This window comes from Pipistrellus hanaki (genome assembly GCF_964339955.1).
Source record: "Pipistrellus hanaki genome assembly, chromosome: 5".
NCBI classification, from domain to species: domain Eukaryota; kingdom Metazoa; phylum Chordata; class Mammalia; order Chiroptera; family Vespertilionidae; genus Pipistrellus; species Pipistrellus hanaki.
This window is the reverse complement of record NC_140507.1, coordinates 84367361-84380074: the sequence shown is the minus strand read 5'-3', so window position 1 is coordinate 84380074 and position 12714 is coordinate 84367361. Positions and strand designations below refer to the sequence as shown.

The following is a 12714-nucleotide window of genomic DNA, read 5'->3' as shown; positions in this document are numbered from 1 at the left end:
CGCCTTCTCCGAATTCCTACCTGCACCCTGCAATTTAGTTGTCTCTTTCTTGTTTCCTAACCGTGCCTCTAAATGTCCATCTTTCTCCCCTCAACGACTGTGGGCTCCCGGCAGGCAGACACTCACTGATACGGCAATGATAACAGCTCTGGGCACTCCCTGAGTGCCAGGCCCAGACCCGGGTGATTCACATATCTATCTCATCCCGTGATGACAACAAACTTGTGTGATTACTCCACTTAACAGATGAAGACACTGAAGCTCTGCGAGGTTGGGTAACGTGTCCAGCGCCACCCAGCAAGAAAGTAATAGAGCAAGAATTTTAACCGTATCTGTCTGACTGCAGAGGCCATGCTTCTCCACACGGCACGCACTCACGGCTGGTTGCTTGGTTCAGATTCCCTTGTGTGTTCTTCACAGTGGCGTCCACAGGGTCCCCGCTTTCCACAGATTCTTATCGGTGGACAGTAAGTACTCTCTCTGGCCGCTGGGCTCAGGGCTTGGCTGCTCTGAGCCCAGATAGTTGGCTAGAATCTGAACACTCCCAGCTCTGCGCGTCCCTCCCATACCCACTTTCTTGCTTCTGCACACCTTCCACAAACCCCACACCTCTCTCTCTTGTCTCTCTCTGCCTAGCAGTCAGACTTTCCCCAGATCACAGGGTCCCGGGGCCTCTGTAAGATATCTCTGGATAGAGTTGGGAAGAAAATGGAGCTGTGGATTAGCCAAAGGCCCAGGGGAAAGAAACCAGACTAAGACCGGACACTGCTGCCTCCCCACCGCACCGCACCTCACCGCACCCCACCCCACCCCACACACTTACAGGGCTCCCAAACCGCATCAGAATCCTGCCCCTTCACAGCCACCCCCTCCCCCAGTCAGAATCTTTGCTTCAGGCTCCCAAGCCCTTGGGCTAAGCCCCACCCTCTCCCAGCATCCTAAAGTTTGGGGGCTGCATTCAACTGAGAGATTTGCAAGAAGAGGTGTGTTGGAGGGACTTCTGCCAGGACACGTGTCCTGGGAAACCGGGGAAGGGGGCAGCCACCGCCGCTGTCTCGGAAGACATCCACGTTGCTCCCTTCCAGACCTTCTGCCCTTTCCCCCTCCCACCAGCCCGGGAGAGCAGGGACCGAGCTTGCTTATTGTCACCTGACGCTGGGCAGCCGCTGATCCCATTGGTGGAGCCAGATTGGGTCTGGCTCTCCCGTTCCTTCTCGTCTTCGCCGCCTCTCTCTCCTCCACGTCGCTTTGCTTCTGCCTCTCCTTGTGCTCGGCTGGGAACATCGCCTCTCCCGGGGCAGCGACGTGCTGTGGAGCAGCAGGGGCTGCCTGCGGGGCATGGAAGAAGCCTCCTTCGCGGCCGTGAAAGGAGTCAGAGGAGCCGGCGCCAAGCGCTGCTGCTGTCTGTGACCCGCGCATCCAGCCCGCTGCCCCTCTGCCTGGGGAGCCCACCCACACAGAGCCCTCTCCCTTCCCTCCCTCCCAGGTCTCCCTCTGCAGAGCCTGGTGGAGCCAGGTGAGTGCCCTTCCTCTGCTGTCAATCGCGACGAGGACTTGGGTGGCCGGGGGCTAGGGGCTGGGGCCACTAGGGTCCTGCCACTGCTTGCAGCGCCCACCTGGACTGCCAGGGCCCACGACCTTGTCCCCTCTCCCCCAGGCCCCTGGCCAAGGGGTTAACAGCTGGATCCTGTCCCCAGGGCTCCACAGTCAGTCACCCCGTGACCATTCTGCTGCAGTCAGCGATGCCAGCGGGGACAGTGGGGCGGCATATGGTGCTTTTCTGAATGAGCATGGGCAAAAGGGACCATGGCAGTGCGTGCACCATGCTTGGGAGGAGACCGGAGGTTTGCCTGCGTAGATAGTTCTGTCTGCATGCACTTGTGTTCGTGTGGGTTTTAACTGCCGTGTGACATGTCTCGGAACATACGTCTCTTATACACATGAAGCACATGTGTGGGGGATCATTTATCTGAGTAGCCTGCGAATGCATGTCAGTAGAAACAGTGTGAAGCCGTGTTTTTGTGGGTGGACATATCCCCTGTCATGTATGTGGGAGTACATGTTGACCGAGGGTTTCTATGTGGGAGGTGCGACTGAAGCAGGAGGGGGTAGGTGGGTGGGGAGTGTGGGCAGAAGCCCCTGCCTGTGGTCAGAGCTGCGTAGGTAGGCAAACCTGTTGGCATATGAAGGCTCGGCTTTGGCAGAGTGTGGCCGGAGACAAACATATTTTCAAAGTCTGTGCGTGTGAGCCTTGAGAAGACTTGAGGGCGAATGGCAGAACATGGGCAGAGGTTGACGTGTGTGCAAATAAAATATACGTGGTGTATCAGCAAGCATAAGGGTTGCATGCCTTCTGTTGCTGCCTGTGGTCCCCACCCCCCTAAATTACGGCTTTGTGAGCAGGTGTGCGTACATACGTGTGTGTGAGAGCCTGTGGACTTAAGCATGTGAGCGTCTGTGTGGAGGTGACAGCTAGTAGAGGGGAACTTGCTGGGCAGTCTTAGAATGTGGAGCATGGCAGAAGGTCCCTGGGTGCGTAGGGGAGTGGGTGGGAGTGAGCATGTCTGAGGAGGTGTGTGCAGCCTGTCTGTGGGCATACTTGGTGCGTGCACGTGCGTGTGCATGTGGGCGCGAGTGCGCGCACACACACTCTCTCAAATGTGTGCGCCTGCCTGCCTGTGGGTGTGTGACTGCTTGTCTCAGGGTGGATTCACACAGGAGAGTGGGTGTTTCTCAGGTGTTGTCTCAACCTGTCTCTCACACCCTGCCCTTCCCCGGTCATCTGGGCTGGGAGAACTGGGGTTCGTGCCCACTTTTGGCCCACCCTGGCTCTGCTGATCTCCCAGTGTCACTCATGCCCACTCTCCCAGGCTCTCGTGGGAATAGAATGTAGATGGGGAAGGCTGACCCACGTCCTGATCACCTCAGTACCAAGCACGCTGCCCTGACTCTGGGAGACTGAGGAGTACTGAGGCAGGGGCAGGTGCCCCCCTCCCCCCTGGGTAGGCGTGGACTGCATCCCATGTGGGTGGGAGACAGCCACCGAGGCCCTCCCTGGGGTGGGAGTATGTCTGTGTGGGTGTATGTGGGTGCATGTGTTAGTGTGTGTGTGTGTGTGTGTGTGTGTGTGTTAGTGTGTGTGTGTGTGTGTATGTGGGGGCACACGCCTGTCTTGCTGGGGAGCTCCTCACTGGGACCTCACAGGATGGCATCTTCTCACCGCTTGCTAACTGTCCCAGGAATTACAAACTGGTTTCTTGTGTAGTTGTTTCTGGACCCCCTGTCCCGGTCTGCTTTCTTTTGTGGCGGGCCTGGCAGCTCCCCCAGGCTCACTACCACAGGATTCACCAGGCCACTGGCGTTAGGCTGAGCCTCGCAGCGGGCAGGCATACACTTTAGGGTGAAGGGCTAAAGGTAGCAAGCACTCAGGGAATACCTTGGGATGGGTAGGGCCATCGCCCACACCCTTTGCCCTGCGCCTGCCCACAGGTTGATTTAGAGGTGTCAGGCTCCAGAGCAGGCTTAGTTGACAGGAAAGTGTGGGCTGAATCTTCTGGAAGCTATAAATAGAAGTACCTGCTTTCGAAGGCTCAAGGTACCCTTCCCCTAGCGCCTGGGTGAGGAGAAGAAGAGGGAAGGAGGAGAAAGGAGATGACACTCCAGAAACCTGAGCTGGGCTGGGACTGGGCTGGAGGCAGACCCGGGAAGCATGAGCGCGCCTGGGCACTGAGCAGATGTCCCAGGAGAGAGCCCAGCCCACACTCCGGCTCCTATCCTGGAGACGGCCCCCTCCCGCCCCTCTCCTCTCCCCACCCCGCTCTCCAGGGCTCCAGAGTCAGGGCCAGAGTCGGCGCTTCCTGGCTCAGCACAGTGAGAGTGGTGGTCCTTCACCCCTGGGGGGGGGGGCAGCCTGGGGAAGGAGTGCAGGGAGGGGGGAAGCGGGGCTGAGAGAAAATGCCATTGCTTGAAAGAAAAGGACAGAGAAGGAAAACTAAATATCTGTAAAATTATGTGCACCTATGCATACATACACGCCACACATGTCATTCACACACACACACACACACACACACACACACACACACACGAGGGAACACAACTTGCGCGTAATGGTAAAAGGTTGAGTGCTCCAGAGTCAGATGGACCCGAGTTGGAATCATTTTTTTAAAAGAATATATTTTATTGATTTTGTACAGAGAGGAAGGGAGAGAGATAGAGAGCTAGAAACATCGATGAGAGTCATTGATCAGCTGCCTCTTGCACACCCCCTACTGGGGACATGCCCACAACCAAGGTACATGCCTTTGACCAGAATCGAACCTGGGTCCCTTCAGTCCCCAAGCCGACGCTCTATCTATTGAGCCAAACCGGTTTCAGCTGGAATCATTTATGAACTGTCTGGCCTTGGGCATCTTAGTACCCCCAACTTCAGCCACCTCACCTGTAAAATGGGTCTAATAATAATACCTACCATGGGAGCTTACATGAGATGCCGTTTGTGAAATTATCAGCATTTGGTTTGCAACAGGCGTCAAAAGTAAAACCAATTACTTAAGAGAATCAAGTGCCAGAGGAGGAAAGAATATAGCGGGGAAAGGGGGAAAGAGAAAGAGCGATAGCTGGAAGATGATGGGCAGGGAAAGGTCTGCAGCTTGTCCTCCCCCCGCCACCCGTGGGTCCACGTGCACTTGCACTCCCAGCCCTGTGGGGTGGTGACCCCTGTGAGTCACCCCGGAGAGGAGGGGTCCTGACCTCCGAGCCCTGGCACCCTTGGCTGCTAGTGTCCTCCTCCTGCCCGCACCCTCACGCCCATCCCCTTGCTGGGTACTTCCTGTCTCCCCTAGGCCTCACACTGTTCTCTCCACCCCCACCCCTTTCTCTTTCCACGCCTGCTGGCTGAGGGCCCCCTCCTCGGCTCCATCTGCTGAGAATCTGTCCCGCCTGGCGTTCTCCGCATTCCCACTGCCTCTGCCACCTGTCAGGTGCCATCTGCTCTGCAGACCCCTCTCGGGAGAGCCAAGAGCCCGGGGGGACACCCATCCCGCCTTCAGTCCTGCCCTCCAGTCTTCCCTGCGCAGCCTTTCCATCCGATCCGATGGGGCAAGACGGCTCCTCCAGGTCCCGCCTCGGAAGGAATGTTGGGAAGAGAGAGACATTCCCGAAGACTGCGTGGCGGGGCCGGGGGTGCTGACGCTCCCGCTCCTCTCAGTCCCCACAGGAGCCAAACCGAACGGCGGCATGGAGCTGCTGTCCACTCCCCACAGCATCGAGGTCAACAACATCACCTGCGACTCCTTCCGCATCTCCTGGGCCATGGAGAACAGCGACCTGGAGCGGGTCACCCATTACTTCATCGACCTTAACAAGAAGGAGAATAAGAACTCCAACAAATTCAAGCACCGGGTGAGCACGTCCTACCCGCACGCCGGGAGCTGGCGGTGGGCAGCTGGAGGGGCCTGATCCCAATCCAGGCTCTGCTTGCTGTGTGGTCTCGGTAAAGTTCGTGAACCTCTCTGAGCCTCAGTCCCTTTGCTGGCAAGAGGGGAATGATAACCATGGCGGCCCCTGTAGGCTTGTGAGAGGCATCGGTGAGGTAATGTTTGTGTGCCGGCTGACTCGGGGCCCAGCACACAGCGAATGCCGTTATCGGCGTGGCGACTAGGGCTTCAGAGAGGCAGGACAACCCGGGCGGGCCATGGCATCACACCGGGGGGGGGGGGGGGGTGCCTGCTTGGTGGACTGGGTGGGTAACACGGGCTGTGGGCAGCGGTGGGACCCTTTACAGGGTCCCCCAGGCCCCTGTGATCCTCTCTGCCCCTGGCCCTCTGGCCTGTTTGCTGGGTTTAGAAAACGCACGTGAGAGAGTGCCCTGCGAGCTGGGGCGTCCTCTCCCCGGGTTAAAGCTGGGGTGGGGGTGGGTGGGAGGAAGGCTCCCATCTTCTTAGCTGGGAGAGAGGCAGGGGAAGAGTGAGGTGGGAAGAAGCCGGTTCCCAGGACGACAGCATCATGTGGGTTACTCACCCTCTCTCTCTGGAACTGGCTCCCCCGATCTGGATGTCTTTTGGCAGGCCAGTTGCCACGGTGACGTGAATGTTCAACACCACCCCCTTAACCTCCTCCCAAAAGAATAAGGCATATTTTCCCTTCCTCCCTGGCTTCTCAGCATTGGCCGTTGCCGTGGAAACGGCACTGCAGTGTGCAGAGCTCTCGAAGTCTCCCTCGAAAACCGAGGTCTGGCCGCCCTCAACTTTGTGGGCTTCCACCCCGGCGGCCTTTCTCCTCCGTTCCCGAGAGAAGGGGCATCAGGGAGCTGAGGGTGAAGGAGGCTGGGGAGTGTCTGCGTGGCCTTCCCAATGGCCGCTGCTTGCTCCTGCAGGAGCCTGGTGGCCAGAACACCCAGCCATCGAATCACCGAGCCTCTGGCCCTCTCCAGAGTGGGGGGAGCTATGAGGAGAATGCCATAGTTGGGCATGACCCCCAATGTGACTCCTGGCTCTCGGTCTGCACCCCGTGTCTCAGGATGTTCCCACAAAGCTTGTGGCCAAGGCCGTGCCACTGCCCATGACGGTGCGAGGCCACTGGTTCCTGAGCCCCCGCACGGAGTACAGCGTGGCGGTGCAGACGGCGGTGAAGCAGAGCGACGGGGAGTACCTCGTATCCGGCTGGAGCGAGACAGTGGAGTTCTGCACCGGAGGTGAGGCCCTGCCGTCTGTGCTTTTGTGCATCCGGTTTAATGATAGTCAGGAGGGGGCTTCATCTCTTTTATGTATCTGTATCTAAATCTATGTCTATGACTATATCTACACATCTATCTACCTCTCTATATAGATATTGATTTCAGAAAGGAAGGGAAAGGGAGAGAGAGAGAAAGAAACATCCATGTTGAGAGAGAATCACTGACTGGCTGCCTCCTGCATGCCCCCTATCAGGCATCGGGCTCGCCACCCGACATGTGCCCTGACTGGAATGGAACCGTGACCTCTTGGTTCAGAGGTTGACGCTCAACCACTGAGCCACACTGGCTGGGCAAAGGGGCTTTGTCTTAACATAACAGATACTGTGACCTCCTGCTTACACCAGTGCCAGGCTTAGGCCTTCAGGGGGACACAGGTAGATGAGACCTGCCCCTGCCCCCACCAGCACTCTCACCCTCACCCCATCCCCTCAAAGCCTGTGGTGCAGGAGACAGATGTGAGCACTGCTAATCACGGTGACAACATCATTTCTATAGAGGGCTGGAGTCACTTCTCTGGCTCGGGGCAGCATGTTTTTCTGAATGGTGGTACAATGCCCATAACATAAGAGCTGCTATCTTAGCCATTTTAAGGGTACAGTTCAGTGGTATTAAGTACATTCACTGGGTATGTCACTAACCTCCAAAACTTCTCTTCTTCTTCCCCTACTGGGACTCTATACCCACTGAACAAACCTCCCCCCCCCCCCCCCCCCCCCACTGAGGGTAACCACGCAGCATTTGTCCCTCTGTGACTGGCTTATTCCCTTAACATCGTGACCTCCAGATTTGTGGCATGTGTCAGAATCTCCTTCCTTCCTAAGGTGGGATAATGCCACGTTGTGTGGCTAGACCGCGGTTTAGCAATCGTTGGTCACTGGATGCTTCGTGGAGCAATCACATTTTGCTCGTCCTGAGCCTCCACTTAGCCTGAGAAAACGGTCCTTGTTCAGCAGTCCCACAGACTCTCATAGCAGAACTCAGCTTGGGAATTCCGGCATGAACAAGCAAAAAAAACCCAAAAAAACAAAAACAGGCTCAAGTGTACTTGCTCACTGATGACCCAGGTTCTGTCCCCGCAGCATTCTATTCTTTTGGTGTCCATGGTGAGAACTGCCCCAGATCTCCCTCTGCCACAAGCCAGGGGCAGGGGACGGTTTTAGCCCTGGGCCTCCCGAGGAGGCTGGCTCCTCCCTCTGGCAAGGCCTGTGCCCTTTGCTGTGTCCTTGAGCTGCTGTTCTCTTTTGAGTGGTGCTTTCTCTTAGCTCAGCTGCACACCCCACTCTCTGAAGGTGCTCCCTCTCACCGTGGGGAAAGCCTCTCAGTGTACCCCAGAACGCCACGTGCGGTGGGAACGTAATTCAAACAGGGGAGCTGGGGGTGGCGGCAGTCCAGCCCATAGTTCTCTTGCAAAACCCTGGCCAGGGCTGCATCAGCAAGGAGGAAAGGGCACCTTTTCGAATGTGCACCGAGGCGTTGTCGAGGCTAGCAGCAGCCCTGCTGGGGCCTCTGGGTCTGGGCTCTGGCCCTGGCCCTGGCCCTAGGGGAGGGTCCAGTTTCATGCATGAACAAGCAAAAAGCCAGGCTCATGGAAACACGACCTTGTTCCCATGCTTTTCTGCTTTACCTGGGATACGGAGTAGAGTCCTTGCCCCAGACCTGATCCACCTACACACTCACCTCAGGGCTCCGCAGGCTCTCCAGGAGCCTCCCTTGTAATGGCAGCTCGCTTCCCCGTGGGTGCTGTGGGCAGCCTCTGACCGGCTGGGTTTGAAGGCTCTCTCTTAAAGGACCTCAAAATCTCCCCCTCTCAGTCCTTCACCTGCCTGCTGGTCCTCCTTTCACAGGGGCCTAGGAAGGCCTGGGCTGACAGCCCCGGGGGTGGGGCTATATTGTATTACCCGGCAGCCCGGCCCTTGTTGGAGGCAGAATCCCGAGCCTCTGGTACTGAGGGTGCAGAGGTGATGAGGACAGACGGCCTCCAGCTGGCCCGTTCCCGCGTGGTCCGAGGTGCTGTGAATGTTTGGTGTCCCCTGCTGCTCTGAGCACGGAGACTGGCTGGCATTCACCTTGTGGGGGAGGGCGGGGGAGGGGCTGTAACCCTGCCTGGCGTCGGCTCACCCACCTGCCCTCTTGCAGATTATGCCAAGGAGCACCTGGCGCAGCTGCAGGAGAAGGCCGAGCAGATCGCAGGCCGCATGCTGCGCTTCTCTGTCTTCTACCGCAACCATCACAAGGAGTACTTCCAGCACGCCAGGTGCGTGCAGCCCCGCCGGGCCCAGCAGCTCCCTCCTCCCTCCCCCGGCTCTGCCTCAGCTGCCCAGGCTGTCACCCCAGCCTTGTCGACTGCCAGGTCCTCTGCACAGAGTCGCCATGCCCTTCCACCACAGGCTGACTCTGGGCTGGGGGATGTGGGAGGGGGGTGGAGGGAAGGGGACGCGGGGGTGGTGGTGGTGGCTTGGGATTGAGCTCCAGGAAAGCAGAGGGCACTCAGGATAGAGCTGCCTGGGGCACCTGTGAATACAGGCCTGGGTGAGTGAGGCCCCAGGTGGGATCCTCTTTGAGGCAGTTCCTGTCCTCTGAAAGGCAGGTAGCCCTGGCTCTGAAGGGGAGGTGGTGAGGAGGGTACAGAATGAGTGGGTTCTGAATATGAAGGGTGTGGTCTTTACACTGTCTGCTGGGGAGCCTGGGGGTCCCAGGGTGTGTCCCAGGCAGGCCTGAGGGTGGTGCTGAGGAGTCGGTGAGGAACTCCAAGGATGGAGCTGGGTGAACCTCACACCCACCAGTCGACCTGAGCAGTGTCCATTTTATTGCCTCTGCCTACGTATAATTCCCTTTGGGGAAAAAAGAGAGGGGTTCCCCATCCAAAAATTCCTGATCCAATCGATGATATCATCTAACACCTTCAGCCAGCATAGGGGGAGCCTGAGACCCAGAGGGCCAGCAATTCGCTAGACTTTTAGGACAGCCAGGACCAAGCAAGAGTGAGGCTGGACCAGGGGCTGCCCATCCCCCATGGCTGCTGACACTGCTCCAAGTCCATGTCCTCAGGCTGGGCCAGGACAAGCCACCACCAGTACTGTCTATCTTTATCATGGTGTCACTCTGACCCTACCTCAGGGCTGTGGGGGCCTGGGGGGGCCTCTGGTGTTTGCACTGAAGAAAGAGTGGCAGTGAGGTGAGTGGTTAGGGCACCGGCCCTGTTTGGGTTTCTCTATCAGAAAGCAAGCAAGAGACAGAGAGCACCATGTGTGCCAGAATAGAGAGAGGACTCAAGGCAGAATTCCCTCGAAACCGTCTATTGTGGGACAGTCCGGGCAGGTGGAGTGTGATAGGTGTGTGTGACGGCTGAGTAAAGTCCAGTGTCCTGCACATAGTAGACAGTCCAGTTTTGTTGAGTGCAAGTGCCTGGTGTTCTTGGAAGCATTTAGAGAGAAAGGGGTACCAATGCTGGGTCTTGCCTGATGAGTAAGTGTTTGCCAGGCCAGGTGGAGAGAGGTGGGACGGGAAGTCCAGGCAGAGGGCAGGGCACTGCAGAGGCAGAGGCAGAGGCAGGAAAGAGCTGGGGTGGGGTTCCCCTGTGGCTGGAGATTGTCACGTGTGTGTGTGTGTGTGTGTGTGTGTGTGTGTGTGTGTTGGGGGGGTGGGTAAGGGGTGGAGCCAGAAAGGCCAGATGGTGATGGCCTTGCTTTCCCCTCAAGCTCCATCCAAGGGCTTTCTGCTGGGGAACAGCAGGTCCAGGCCTCTCCTCTGTGAAAGAGAGTGGGCTGGATCAGCCCATCCCCTCCCTGCTCTCGCATTCTGGAACGTTCTATTTGTGATGGGCGGAGGCGGTGGCTGGTGGGAGAGCTGGGAACTGGGCCGGCTCCCTTCTTACCACACACACGGCAGCCAAGCCTGGGCCCCGCTCACCGGTGGCATTTTCTCTTCCCTCTGGCGCTGCTGTCCCTGGGGTGGGCAGGACCCACTGCGGGAACATGCTGCAGACCTACCTGAAGGACAACAGCGGCAGCCACGGCTCCCCGACCAGCGGCATGCTCCACGGCGTCTTCTTCAGCTGCAACACGGAGTTCAACACCGGCCAGCCCCCGCAGGACTCCCCCTACGGCCGCTGGCGCTTCCAGATCCCCGCCCAGCGCCTCTTCAACCCCAGCACCAACCTCTACTTTGCGGACTTCTACTGCATGTACACCGCCTACCACTACGCCATCCTGGTGCTGGCCCCCAAGGGCTCCCTGGGGGACCGCTTCTGCCGAGACCGCCTGCCCCTTCTGGACATTGCCTGCAACAAGTTCCTGACCTGCAGCGTGGAGGATGGGGAGCTGGTCTTCCGCCACGCCCAGGACCTCATCCTGGAGATCATCTACACGGAGCCCGTCGACCTGTCCCTGGGCACCCTGGGGGAGATCAGCGGCCACCAGCTCATGAGCCTGTCCACTGCCGACGCCAAGAAAGACCCCAGCTGCAAGACCTGCAACATCAGTGTGGGCCGCTAGGGACTCCCCGGGAGCTGGAGGGAGGGAGGGCCAGGGAGAAGTGACAGGCGGGTGGTGGTGGGTGACTTACCTCCAGGGAGCTGGCTTTCTCTCTCCTGCCCCCCTACCCTCTCCACGCTGTCAGCTCCCCTCCCCCTCCTCTTGGCATCAGAGGGAACAGAGGGTGGCCCACCCGCGCCTGGTAGCCTGGGAAAGGCTCTTAGCCTCCGCAGGTTGGTGGGGGCACGGGGTGGGCTCCTGGAGACGTGGTCTTGCCTCTGCTTTCCCTGCCCTGCTATTTCCCGCTTCATCCCAGGCCTCCATCGCACGGAGATGTGTGGCCTCTGGGCTCTTTCGGGGAAGCCTCTCTAGGCCAAAGCCCACAGGTAGCCTGCCTGCCTCCAGAGGGGACGCAGAGCTGTGGGGTCCTCTTCCTTAGCCCCACCCACCCCTCTCGGGACCACCAGAGGGCGCCCCTCCCTGCTCAGCCGGGCCTGGGGACTTCCTACTCCAGACCTGGCCTTCCCGCTATAAATAGTCGCCTGCACACCCGCGTCTTCCCGCCCCGCGGCACCTGCATGGGGAGAGCTGTCCCCCCTCACCTGCGCTCTGGAAGGGGGCCCTCTTTTTCCTCTTGGCTTCGGGGCGTCCAGGCTGCTGGGATTTGTCCTTTGTTCGGGAGATAGCGTAGATCCTAGAGGACCTTCTCGCTTGCCCCCGAGCGCTGAGGTCTGGAACGGCAGCTACTGGGGTCGAGGAGGGGGGGAGAGACCCCTGAGACCCAGAGGGACCCCTTTCTGAGCTGGGAGTGGGTCACCTCTTGTCCTGAGGGGCCCGGTGTGGAAGGAGACCTGAGGGCTTGCCCACAGAGCCCGGCACCCGCCCGGCCGTGACCTTGCTAGCTCTCCGTGTGTGTGTGTGTGTGTGTGTGTGTGTGTGTGTGTGTGTGTGATCTGGACTGTGGTGTCCGCGCCACCTGCCTGTCGCCCCGCCCGCTGGCACTGTCTGCACTGCCCCTTTCGCCTACTGGAGAGCCCCTTCCCTGGGGAGCTCCTGCTGGAGGCTTCCCTGGTCTCCTAACAGCATTTTTACCTGTTTTCCTACTTTTGTACGGGTCACCGCGGTGGTGGGGCAGACCCCCTGAGACAAGCAGACCGGGTGGGTGGGGAGGAGAGAGGGATTGATGGAGGCAGCTAGCTGTCTGGAGACAATGGAGGCGATGTCAGGTGGAGGAGAACAGCCTCCATAAGTGACAACCCGGTTTCTGTGATGAAGGCCAGAAGGGGCCGCAGGCCAACAAGGCCATGTCTCAGTGAGGGGCAGGTGGGACAGCTGGCCGCCTCTCCTGTAGCCACAGGGAGCGGTGTGGTCAGCTGTCTCGGCGGCATGGATCAGGTCTGGGGGCCTGGGAGATGCATGGAGCAGGAGAGGACATGGCCCTCAGGCCCTCTCCCCCTGTGCCGGCTGCATCGCTGTGCGGTGGCCCGCTGCCCTCCCTCGGCCCCG

General features: G+C 59.0%; 1 protein-coding gene across 2 annotated transcripts; it reads left to right on the top strand.

The window, feature by feature from the left end:
* The first annotated feature begins 991 nt into the window (after positions 1 to 991).
* On the top strand, positions 992 to 12119 carry PHYHIP (phytanoyl-CoA 2-hydroxylase interacting protein). Of its 2 annotated transcripts, none has more exons than XM_084884389.1 (5): positions 992 to 1516; positions 5210 to 5403; positions 6520 to 6694; positions 8873 to 8990; positions 10695 to 12119. In XM_084884389.1, the coding sequence occupies exons 2-5, from the start codon at positions 5239 to 5241 to the stop codon at positions 11227 to 11229; spliced, it is 993 nt and encodes a 330-aa protein (XP_084740515.1). In that variant the 5' UTR covers positions 992 to 1516; positions 5210 to 5238; the 3' UTR covers positions 11230 to 12119. The 2 variants fall into 2 exon arrangements, with proteins under 2 accessions (XP_084740515.1, XP_084740516.1); XM_084884390.1 differs by lacking the exon at positions 992 to 1516 and adding an exon at positions 5094 to 5118.
* Positions 12120 to 12714: the final 595 nt, after the last annotated feature.

Coding starts and splice junctions, on each gene's coding strand:
- PHYHIP (XM_084884389.1), top strand. CDS start 5,239: ATGGAGCTGCTGTCCACTCCCCACAGCATCGAGGTCAACAACATCACC. Junction 5,404..6,519: donor CCAACAAATTCAAGCACCGG/GTGAGCACGTCC, acceptor CCCGTGTCTCAG/GATGTTCCCACAAAGCTTGT. Junction 6,695..8,872: donor AGTGGAGTTCTGCACCGGAG/GTGAGGCCCTGC, acceptor GCCCTCTTGCAG/ATTATGCCAAGGAGCACCTG.